General features: G+C 41.5%; 1 protein-coding gene across 3 annotated transcripts in view; it reads right to left on the bottom strand.

Annotated features, from left to right (window-relative positions):
- Window positions 1-958: 958 nt before the first annotated feature.
- Window positions 959-12437, bottom strand: part of jmjd1cb (jumonji domain containing 1Cb) — a 131582-nt gene continuing 120103 nt past the window's right edge. For all 3 annotated transcript variants that reach the window (XM_042396672.1, XM_042396673.1, XM_042396675.1), the window contains 15 exons: window positions 11238-11452; window positions 10985-11137; window positions 9758-9847; window positions 9264-9388; window positions 8612-8849; window positions 8242-8462; window positions 7710-8057; window positions 7434-7602; window positions 7239-7329; window positions 6925-7055; window positions 6115-6237; window positions 5761-5900; window positions 5460-5636; window positions 4450-4581; window positions 959-2092 (listed from right to left, as the gene is read on the bottom strand). In XM_042396672.1, coding sequence (XP_042252606.1) covers window positions 2000-2092; window positions 4450-4581; window positions 5460-5636; window positions 5761-5900; window positions 6115-6237; window positions 6925-7055; window positions 7239-7329; window positions 7434-7602; window positions 7710-8057; window positions 8242-8462; window positions 8612-8849; window positions 9264-9388; window positions 9758-9847; window positions 10985-11137; window positions 11238-11452 — 2446 coding nt within the window. In that variant the 3' untranslated portion in view covers window positions 959-1999. The remainder of the gene's footprint in view (window positions 2093-4449; window positions 4582-5459; window positions 5637-5760; window positions 5901-6114; window positions 6238-6924; window positions 7056-7238; window positions 7330-7433; window positions 7603-7709; window positions 8058-8241; window positions 8463-8611; window positions 8850-9263; window positions 9389-9757; window positions 9848-10984; window positions 11138-11237; window positions 11453-12437) is intronic.

Genomic DNA, 12437 nt, shown 5'->3' with positions numbered 1-12437 from the left:
GTGGGGGCTTAAGCTTTAAAAGAAAATATATTTATGGATTTCCATTAACTTAATTCTTTTCACCTTTGCACTTTTCTGCATTCACAAGCTGTAAAGAAGACTTTTCCGTTTGTTTGTCATCTAGAATTTGTTGGCTCATGTTCAAACTATTTGTCACCTCATCAAATTACTTAAATTTGCAGTGTCTTCCTCTCCATACACCAGGACTTCCACAGCCACAGGGAATCAAAAACACAACATCAAACCTCTGATAAATCCATTTTAATGGAAAATGTAAAACCCTTTTGAACTTCAATGTACAAAGCATGTAACACTTGCACTTTAAAATTTGAAATTGAAGCAAGCCATGTTTTAAAAAAATACCTCAGTGAATGTATATATGTATATATTTACACATTATAGTTAAGTTTTTCATTATTTTATCTTTTAACTTCAAAAGGTCACCATAGTAAATCTTAACAAAACAAAGAACAAGACAATTAATTCTTTTCTTAAATAAATTACATCTTTTTTGTAAATGTCTCAATTTTACAGCGAATACTTTTTGTCATAAAATGCTGAAGTGTATAAGCCATTTTGTTTTTTCTTTACATAATACAACTTTACAGTCTTATACAATACAAAATACAGTCTTTACAATAGTTTGGCAGTTCATCTTCAAAAAATGTATTTATGGCATGAGGACTGTAGCTCAACATTTCCCAAAGTTACAGGCATTAGCTGGTGTGTGTGTGTGTGTGTGTGTGTGTGTGTGTGTGTGTGTGTGTGTGTGTGTGTGAATATGCGCGCATGTCTTTGTTACCTCATTGGGACCTTTTCCGGTGACTGACCTTGTTGGGACCAGTAGTCCTTATAGGGACCAAAGCCTGGTCCTAATGAGGCAAAACGTCAGTTCTGAGGTCCTGGTTAGGGTTAGGGTTAGGCTGTCCACAATGAATGAAGTCAATGCAATGTCCTAACAAGGATAGCTGCATAAACTTGTGTGTATGTGTGTGTGTGTGTGTGTGTGCGCGCATGTGCATGTGTGTGTCCTCCATCACAGTAGAGCCGTATTACAACTGAAACCACATAGCAAAAAAAAAAAAGAAAAAAAAACTGTACAAGTCACATTTACATTAATGCTTTTTTTTGTCTCAATAACATCTCATTTTCATAGAGCTATAAAATAAATACATCTTCACAGAGGAAATAAAACAATTCGTTCGTATGAAAAAGAAAATAAAGAACAAAACAGCAATAGACAGAACTAGAAAAGAAGGACGAGAACAGACAAATTACAGAAGGAACAAACGAGGGAGCAGCAGAACTCACTGCCTGCTGACTGAAACATCTGAGATTTCTGTTTTGCATTTTCCCCCTCATATCTTTTTTTTTTTTCTGGATTTTTTTTTTTTTTAAACATCAGAGATGACAGTTTTGATCCTGATGCTGCTTGCTGCTGGTGATGCGGTCGTGATCAGCAAAATCTTCCGTCCAAGACATGTGTGAGCTGCTGCTACAGACGGGGATTGAACCTGCTTGGCCTTTTAAATCCACAGCAGGTGGGAGTGAGAGCAGCGGGGGGGGCTCAGTGTCTTTATCATCAAACCTTTGCACTTCTGCTTACAGGACAGTCAACTTGATCTCAGCAGTCACACTAAAGCAGTCAGTTAGTGGCTTTAACAACCAACACACTGCCCTCTCTTTCTCACAATTCCCCCGTCTTCTGTGAGTGGAGCTTTAGTCTCCGTCAGTCCGGTCGGCCCTCCTGCTCGTGTGTTCGTCTCCTCTTGGCACTGAAGGTTTGGGGTGATGATGAAGTTGGCCGTTCCTCTTGCTGGCCACCTGGATGTGTGATGCGATCGGTTCACACCGTGAGGTCCTCTGGGTCACGTTAGCAGCTCTGACCCGACCACCTCCGGTCACGTGACGCAGTCGTGAGGAGCGGGGTGAGGCGAGGGCGGGGTGCTGATGGGAGTTGTGTCCCTCTCTGGACGGTGTGGACGAGATGGAGGGGCTGTCATGAGTTCTCTTCCTCGTCGTCTTCTTCAGCGCCGCTCCTCTTCAGGGAGCTCACCGCCTCCTTCACACAGTGGTATAAGATGTTCTTCACCTGAGGAGGACAAGTGTTACTTTTTAGAAACTTTACTACACACACACACACACACACCAGACTTTGCAGCCTGTGAATTCAACTTAAACGTCCTACTTTGCATCATATTATTGTGCCATTTATTCAGTTACACACATGCTGTGATGTAAAACATGTCATACTGAACAATGCCCTGTATGTCTTACACTCAGAATTAGTACTAAACCACCTTTTATATTGTTTCACAGTATATTTAAGTACTTTACAGTACTTATATCACACATTTTTTACACATATTATATCTTTTTATTTTCTCCCTGTGTGATTGTTTAGCGCTGGTATAAAACAGTAACTAAAAGGAAGCCCTTGCTCTTGTGCTCTGAGGGACTGACAGTAAAACTAAACTATATGTAGAAATAAATACACAACAACATGGAATGAGGGATAAACCTACATGGCCATTTTAAACAGTGTTTTAGTGTTTATCTCCTTTTACTACAGAAGGATTTTGTATGACTGTTTCTTTAGCAGGACAGGATGTGAAGTGGAGCCTGAGGTCAACTTTGATCCACACTGACTGCTGCTAATTAGATTCACTGTTTACACTCTGACCTACAGAGCAGCCTGTCAATGACATCATCAGAGGAGCTGCAGGTAGAGCACATGTATCAACACATCAGCCTTTCAATTCAACATTTTTGGGTTATAAACTTGATTTGAAATTGATTCATTTACATTTGCAATGACTATAATATTACGTGAAAATCTATTGAAATGAGCAAAACGAGTCAGTTTTGATATTTTCTAAATATCTAAACTGAGATAAGCTGTCTGCTTTTATGTAATCAGTCTTTAGATGTGTCAAGGACTTTTGAGTAAACCTACGCTAAATACAGATGAGTTAACATCATTTAGAAAGGCACAGACAACCTGTCTTTATTCACTCCCACAGTGCACTGTACATAGAGAAAAGACATCAAGTCCAGGAAACTTTCTGTAGGTGTCTGAGATGGAGGCATGTTGAGGAACAGATCCAGTGAAAATAGAAAACATTCACTATAGTGTTCAAACTTAAAATAGGACACAGTGTGCTCCTTCACTGTAACAAGTAAGGACTTCTGGAGAAGAAGCAGCCTGCTCAGAGAGCATCAGAGCTCCTCTGCAGAGAACAAACATCTCTGCAGCACTGCATCACTCAGGCAGAGTGGTGGGCCGTCGAGACAGAGGCCGTGTAGTGACAGTCTGGTTGGCTATCAAGAGCCAGTGCAAAATTGATAATACTCGCCACCCCCTCCCCCAAAAAAAACCCCTCAAACATTCTTTTTGATTCTGCCTGGATTCAAAGCTTATCTTTTTCTGCTGAAGGCATTGAAAGGGATATAAAGTCAGTCTGAACTGAAGAAATTAAAGATTTTTTTTAACTTTCTCGTTATAAATATGACAAGAATTAGAAGCACTAAGTAGAATCCGGCTGATGACATTACTACATTTGTATTAGCAGAACGTGGTCTGTCTCTTGTATGTACAGTAGCTGTGATAATAAAGGCTTTTGATTTGTGCACATGCAGATGGACAGCTCTGAGGTAAAAGCATGTCCATCTGTACTGCTGTGCCTTGACTGAACTGTTCTCCACTGATCAGCTGCTCAATGACTGGGTGAGCACAACCAATCAGAGCTCAGCTCTAGTTTTTCTTACCCAGCAGCCTGCTAGAACACACACACACAAACACACAAACACACAAAGGATGGATGGTGAGTCACACCACATTTACAATCCTCTCTAAGGGAGGATGAGTGTGTGGAGTGTATTCAGAGCAGAAGGACTCAATGTCCAGAGAACATCACTGAATGATGACTCACTCTGCTATTCTGCTTTACGCCCACACACATATCAGATCATGGTCACTTTTGGGGACAATACATAGACTTACTTAATTTCCTTGGATACTTAACCTAACCCTAACTTTAACCTAACCACTGACCCAAAAATCAGCTTTCCCTAATTAACTGGTCTTTAGTCTGAAATGTAATCCCAAAAGTAGCCTATGACAGACCACACACACACACACACACACACACACACACACACACACACACACACACACACACACACACACACACACACACACACACAGTTGTGTAAAGAAAAGAGGAAGGCAGGCTGCGGCAGTGAGAGAGACTGGAGAGAGGAAGGAGAGAGACTGACTCCTAATCAGTGACAGATGACAGATCAGCCGTTCACATTGTTGAGTGCCACAATAACACTTAGAATGTCAATGTGAGCGGGAATCTTGGCTGCTTAATTAAATACATATCATCTCATAAAAAGTCCTAAGAGAAAGCTTCATTCACATAAGAAGGTGTAGTGTTGCTGTACCTGTAGTTTATCCTCATAGTTGACCTCCTCTTTGTTGGGCCGGAGCTCCTGGGTCAGGTGGAAGGAGTTGGCCACGTGCTCAGGAGACACAAAGTCATTGATGACCTGAACGCAGCTGTGGAGGTTCTGGACCTGACAGACAGGATGGAAGACAAACATGTCAATCAACATCTTGTATCTAGTATTTAGGAAAGATATAAAAACAGGAATTACAGCATTGGGAGGTTGGGGAAAATAAAATCAGTTTACAAAGCAAACTATTCAGCTTATCAAATATATTTCATTTACACATATTGGAAACAATAAATAGATTAGGATTTGACAGCATTTGATCAAATCTGAATCATTTTGAGTCTATTATGGTTTCATTTTGAACATTTGTAAATAAAAAACTGAAAAGATTCAGTTGAAATCTGCTGTGTGAGAAGGCAGAAACACAGCAGTTAGTGGCAGCCTCATTCATGTTCACCACCTGTGGTTCCAAGCTGAAAATAAGATGAGCAGCAGCAGCTATGAAATACTGATTAAATATGTATCTGACACACTGAGATACTCTAACAATGTAACAGCTATAAACTATTGAGTTGGAAAGATTTAATTATTGATATGATTTTATTGAAAGTTGCACTCGGAGATTCTGACAAGATGTGATTGGTTAGATTGTTTCAGTCGAGATGACTCACCTCTCTGTCGGCCTTTTTGAAATACAACAACACTCAAGGTCATTCAGTGCTGTTACAGAGTGATGTGTCATTTCACTCACAAACAATCTTTGGCTGAATACACTTCCTGCTGCACACAGCTCATTACCCAGACAGCAGACAAAAATGTCATATTGGCCTGTGGTGAAATGACCACTTCTGCTATAGCTGGTTACAGCTGATAAAATCTGTCAATTTTAGCCAGTGAAAGTGATTTTCAGTGCCTGCTAAATATGAGAAGCTTGCTACCACAATGTTTTCTACACATCTCTTTACTGCTAAAGGTAGTGTGGTGTGTGTACTATATACCTGGTGCATGGCCCCTGCTGGTATAAGGACAGAGTCTCCCAGGAATTGAACTATGGTCCAGCCCTGAACCCCGTGCTCATCCAGCAGCCGTTGCCGCTGCTTCCTGCTTAGGTACCAGCCCTGCTCTCTGATTGGGTCCTGGTCCAGTGACATGTCCAATCCCTGCTCTTTACAGAGCTGAGGTGGAGATTGGTGAGGAGAGGGTGGAGCAGAGAGGCAGTGGTTAGTGGGATCAACACTGTGTATTGAAATTCACTACATTCTCACTGTGCAGCTCTTGAATCTCTGTCAGTGTGCTGACCTTGTGCAGGAACTCTCTGACTTTGTCCATGTCTCTGTTGAGGTAGATGTGCCACAGCGCCCCCGGTGTCTCAGTGGAGTCCTTCAGCCTCCTCCGAACCCCCTCATCTAGATCCTCCTCCTCCAGACGCTTCAACACTCCTGCACACACACACACATTATGTTTCTAGGGCTGCAATTCATGATTATTTTCATTATTTCAATAATGGATTGATTTTTTTTCAGTCACACTGTCTAAAATCCTAAACTATTTAGTTTACAATTATATGAAACATCAATGAAAACCTAATAACTACCAATGTTTTAAACTCTTTTTACCAAATGGATACATTTGACAGTATATTGTTTATGTTACCAGTTTTGGACAGGACTCCATTGCCTTTGGCTACTCCAACATAGACCAGAACAGAGACCACGTCTGAGACCTCCACATGGAGGTTGGCAGTGCCAAAGTCCTGGTCCTGAGATGCAGCCACACCTACAGGAAGACAAGCAACTGATTCATCAGGAGGAGAACTGCTAGGATTCTATCTGGATACAATTTTTTAACTGGAAACATGTGGATGAAAGAAGTATTCACTGCCACATTAAGAGGATCTGCATAATGCAACAGTAGTAAAAGGTAGTAAGAACATAGACCTGGTATTAACCTCAGTCTTTGGGGATCAGGCAACTATCAAATCATGTTCCATGTCGGTTCCTTAAGCTCTGAGGCTATCACATCTTTTATCTCTTCACTCTTCATTAGTAGATCTTTAATATACAAAGCATTAAAGGGGTATTCCACCCATTTAGTATTGCACTTAAATAAATTTTGAGGACTTGCATGCTCAAAATGGAAGCAGCAGAAGCTGAAATATGCTAACTTATATGAGTCAGGCTTCAGAAATACTGAATACTGCATTTCCCATGATGCAACTCAATAGAAATGTTGTGGTCTCCCACTCCAATCCAAGACAACCCTGATGACTCACTGTGACATCATCAGGTCTATTTACTCAGACTTGACAAAGCTTCTCCAGAGCCACAAAAGACATAATACACGTGTTTCCACAGGCTGAGTAACACTATCCATGAGCACTACACTGATCTGTATGTGTACAATCAGTAGCATTCCCTTCAAATAGCAGGCTATTGGTATTAACTGGTATTAATTCTCTCCTACCATAGGCACAGCAGAGTCTTGGCCCCAAATCTGGCCTGACGAAGAAAGATGGCAGGTGGGAGGCCAAGTTGAGGTTGCCCTCTGGATCAGAGTACTCTGGCAGGGGCAGGTTCTTCATCAAGTCATCATATCTGCAAAAAAAGCATTTAGTATTTTTATGCATCTTCTTTTGCTCATGTAGTGCATTTGTAATACATCAGCATTTTTAGCAAGTTAGAGGTTTGCATTTATATTGTGGGTTGTAAAGCTTGAGATCCAACAGTACAAAGGTAACAGAGTGAAGCAAAGGTACTGTTAAGTGTGTGTATGTGTACCTTGAAGGCATGAGGGCCATGAACTCCTCTCCAGACGGCCAGTCCTTCAGTCTGTACACCATAGGCTCCCCATCCTTGGACTTGGGCCGCTCTGAAAAGGTGAGAAGACTTGAGTTAGACTGAATCAACAATTGTTGATCAATGTTTTCTCTAATCAACCAACAAGAACAGTAATCCAAGTGTAGATGAACTCACTGGTGATGTCCTCAAATCCATCCCAGAACTCCTTGATCCCAGAGTTGGAGACCACCTGGTCTTTACAGTTGAGGAGGTCTCCCTGATGGTCTGCAAACTCCTGGTTGAAGGAGTCAGCCTTCCACAGACTGGCGTTCAGTCGCTTATGGATCCCTGACACCAACACAGGCTACACAACACAAAACCAATGGAATCAGATGGAATCAATAGTGATTCTGCAACTATTATCTGGTGCTACTAGTATTACTATTGTGTTGTAGTAAGAATGATGTATACCTGTCCCTGTTTCCAGCACTCTCTGAACAGCTTCCAGTTGTTCTGGTTGCGGTGATCTTTGAGCCACAACAACTGTCTGTTGTTTAACCAGCAGTGGGGAATATCTGGATACTGATTGGTTGATTCCTCTGGCACCACTGTAGTAACAGGCGCTGACTTCTTCCTGTCTGGTTTGGTGTCCTCAGTAACAGCAGGAGCAGGGTTGTTGTTGTTGCCCAGGGTGACCGGCTCTTGCTTGATTGACAGCTTGGTGGTGATACTCTGGCGGCCAGCAGGGATTTTATTCTCAACAACTGAAGCAATGATGTCATCGAGGATATTGGGCATGGTCCGACCACCTTTTCCCGTCTGTAGAAAGAGGAGGAAAACAATATTTCAGACAGAATACAAATATAAACCTGATTTCTTTCTCCTGACAGAAACATGTTTGTATCTTATATTCACCTACTGCCAGAGACAACTGGGATTTCTATAAATAGAAAAATCAGTCAATTCCAAACCAACAAGGAGTAAAATGTGTCAATGTGTGCACCTGTGAAGCAGTAGAGTAGACTGGTGCAAAGGCGATTCCTGCGTCAGTAGAGCCCAGCTTCAGCTTCCCTGCAGTGGTGGTGAGCAGATCTCTGAGTGTGGAGCCCTGCTCCGTGCTGTTAGCCACCAATGATGTGGTTTTACACTGCTGCAGGACCTCAAGGCTGTCCCCCTCCTTGTCTTCCTTCACAGATTTACCCAGCAAGACTGACTCTTTGTTTTCTGTTAGAGAAAGAAGAGGAGATTACTAATGACCACTATACTTTGGGGATGAAATACTGAAAATACTTAAGTACTTCACGAGAGAATAAGCTCATTTAAGCACTGAATGAACGATTTAAAATCATACTGATTCTTAACCTTCCCCTCACCTTTCTTTTCTTCCCTGGATTTCTGCTCTGCTAGGTCAGCCAGGAAGTGCAGGGGTGATTGGGACTCTGGTGGGGTGACAGGAGCACTTCCTGCATCGCTGCCTGGACTGCTTCCTCCACCTCCTCCTCCGTTAGTCTCTGCCTTGGTTCCTCCTTGATCAGAGTTCTGCTGCTGAGAGCCCGGCTCAGCTTTCACCAGAGACAGTTTGTTGCTGTGGTTTAGAACATTCTGCAGTACCTGGCAGACAGAGGTTAAATAACATTAACAAGTTGAACTTAATACACAAATTGAGAATGGCTTCTTAACAGACGTCAGTGGAAGAAGGAGAAAGGTCTGAGTTAAACATCAAATTTCATTTATGGTGAGAAATTCTGGGAATCCAGTGAAAATGGTGATATCATTTTAAAATCACAGGAAAGTCTTCAACTATAGTGTTGTTCAAATAAAAGCAGGTCTGCCCAGCTGGTTAAATAAAAGACTTAAATTTAGTCCTTTTTAGGACATTGTATCACTTCCATAACTCAGCATGCCGTCTGTTGTGCCCTCCAGCTATCTGCATGTTAGGTGTCTTTAAATATAAAAAAAAATAATCCTATGGACACACAGTGAGACACAGTGTCCTAGCCCAGGAAGTGGAACAGTCAGTAGTACCTGTGAGACTCCATTGGTGGCTGGCAGTTTGTTGAGGAGGTTCTGTTTGTTGGTGCAGGGACAGTGAGATTTGATGTTGTGTTTTTCTCTCAGCGAGTGCATGGAAGACACCAACTCAGTCAGCACTAGAACATTCAAAATGACACAGCAATTAAAACATTTAAGGCAAAAACACTGAACCTGGATCTGTATTAAAACAGAACATGATCTATTCAGTAACACTGAATTATTATTATTATTAATATTATTAATTGTTGTTGCATTTCTGCAGTGACATGACAACTACCACTGGATTGAGCTCAAAATCCAAAACAAACAACAACAAACTGTTTTTTGTTACTGACTACTCCGGTCCAAAAACATCACAAAACACAGTAATCTATTGCATGTGTGTTGAAGAAATTGTGAGACAAAGCAGCAGAGATAGAGAGATGACTGTGGAATGCAGACAGGGTGTAAACAGAAAGATGAAAAGACAGCAGTGTGTAGTGTACCTGTGCCAGGAATGATCTGTGTTGGCATCAGGTGTTTGTGATCGTGAGGTTGGCCTTTCACACACTTCAGCCAGCCGTACAGCTCTTTATCTGATCATAGAAAGAGAGATATAGGTCAGTTGCTTTAATAGTACACGCACGCACAAAACATTACAATGAGAAACAACGACCACACAGACATTGTGCCAGCCTGCAGAGCTCTACTGCAAACTATTATACTGTTAATCACTTTAATCTTTATGCATTCTTTAACTTGAATTCATTTCATTTTTTCTTTAACTTTCTTAAATGTGTCATCATGACCCCAGAGAGTGCAACAAACTAAAAACTGATCACAGAGAGAAGGAACTTATCACATGGGTTCAAACAGTATGTTTACATGCACACAAGAAACCAGGTCAAACGCTTCTTGTTTACATGCACTGTAATAACCTGGCTACTGTAAATTCATGTTAACATGAGGCAGATCAGTAAAAGAACTTCAGATTGACAGTTCCCATATAGCTCAGATGTCAGTTCTTATTATTATCTTATATTTGAAGAGATATTTGTCAGGTCATGCTCAGGTTCAGATTCAGGTTTCTATTTGTTGTTTTTTCCTGTTTCATTGACCTATGAACAAGTGACAGTGTCTGATGTGTCACGAAACCTAAACCAATCCACAACATGAAAACATGAGTCAAGTACAATGAAGTACGCTCTAATGAAGTATGTACAACTTGACATTTTAGACACGCTGTTCGACCTTTAAGGTTGCCTTTAATGTAGGGTTTGATCCAGGCTCCACTGGTGCTGGTCAGGGGCCTCATTTATAAAACTGTGCGCAGGATTCACATCAAAAGGGGGCGTTCTTTTTTTGCAAATTAACTCTTCAAATGATATGTGATAGGTAATATTTTGATTTATTTTACACAATGGTATCAATTTCAAACTGTTTCTCACGTTTCATCCTTCTACCATCGGAGTCGCAGTTTCTCATTTCTCCAGTTTATGTGCACACATGGGTCAGAGTGTGTGTGAAGGACCACACATTCTCCCATCAAGTTTGTTTTTATAAATCCCAAAGTTTGCTTAGAAAGTGGCGTACACCTACTTTTGTGCATTTGCAATGGTTATAAATGAGGCCCCAGGCTTTCTGAGACACCAGTGCATACAAGAGTCCCTGTATAGCCTGCTCATCTGGCCTTTCATTTGGCTTCTAACTGTACAAACATACACACAACTGACCTTTGGAGCTCCTTCTCTCCTTGGCCTTGTAGCAGTCCAGACAGACAACAAAGCCACATTTCTGACAGACCCAGTGGATGTTGAAGAGTGTTGCCTCGCAGGCGTCACACATCTCCCTCACCCCCCTCACCGCTCGCTTCCAAACCAGCTTGGCTGAAACAAACACAAAATGGGATCAAGTTAAAAACACAGTGAGGGTTGAAAAAATAAAAAAAATAAAATAAAAAAGTCAGCCATTTTTTAGACAACTTACCATCCTTTTTGACCCAGCTGGCTGCAGTATTCTCTGTCACAACCATCTGACAGAACTTGTCTCCTATGAAGCTTAGGATGTACTTGGCTGTGGTGTGGTCCAGGTGGCTCTCATCCAATGCCCCAGGGACCCACAAGGACAGGGCTTCATCATCAAACTGGTCCGGAGTGGAGAAGCCATCCATCCGGATCACTCCATTTTTACTGTAGGAAAGCCTGTGCAAGAGAAAACACAGTTTTGTTCAATAAAGTTAACAAATGATAAGCATTTCATGACCACTGTGGACACCCAGATGATAAATGATCCTTGCAGTGCTACTAAACTAGCAAAGCTTATCGTGCCACACATCTTATTTGAATTCTACCTGACACCGAGGTGCTTCACGGTGTGTTTAGTTCAATCTCCACTCTGAAGTAGTCTGATATGGATTATTATGCCGTATCTGACAAATCTTGGACTGAAGTGCAAACACCTGAAAAATGCCCAGTATCCTCTCCATCCTGATGCAGCTGCCTTGCAGTGCTTACAATACAATTACCTACAGTGAACTGATATAAATGTAAATTATGTATCCATATTACTATATAATACATGTCAAAATGTGGTCCTATATTTCATTTTTCACTAACACTACATGAAGGAGAGCATGGTTATCTTGATGAGCCTTCCCTCTGTAAAATCACTTTGTCGTCTGTGTCCTTAAATAACCCAGTCAGTTCAGGTGAGTGTTGATGAAATCCCAGTCTACTGGGTCAGACAGGGAGGGGGTGAGATTGGGTGTGAGAGCAAGAATTAGATGTGGAGATGCAGAGAGGAGGAGGGGGAGGGAGAGAGAGAGAGAGAGAGATAGAGAGAGAGAGAGAGATTGCAACAGCAGCAGTTCTGCAGTGAGTCAGTGAGGAACAGATTATAGAGCAGAAAATCCTCTTTGGCAGATTTACCCTGTTAGACCCCAGACTGCAGCTGCTGCTGCTTATCCAACTCGAGTATGTGTGTGTGTGTGTGTGTGTGTGTTTAATGTATATTCATAGTAAATGTGAGAAACAGAGAAATAGACAGAGGCGGTACATACGGCATACAATTAATAATCTATGTGTCATAGCTAGAGTAGAATTTTTTGATAAACACACTTTCTTTGCTCTCTCCTGCCCTCTCTCCATTTGTGATATTCTGTTCTGAGCCTCATGAACAAGAGTTCCG

Source organism: Thunnus maccoyii, chromosome 20 (assembly GCF_910596095.1).
Source record: "Thunnus maccoyii chromosome 20, fThuMac1.1, whole genome shotgun sequence".
NCBI classification, from domain to species: Eukaryota; Metazoa; Chordata; class Actinopteri; order Scombriformes; family Scombridae; genus Thunnus; species Thunnus maccoyii.
This window is presented reverse-complemented; position numbering and strand designations above follow the sequence as displayed.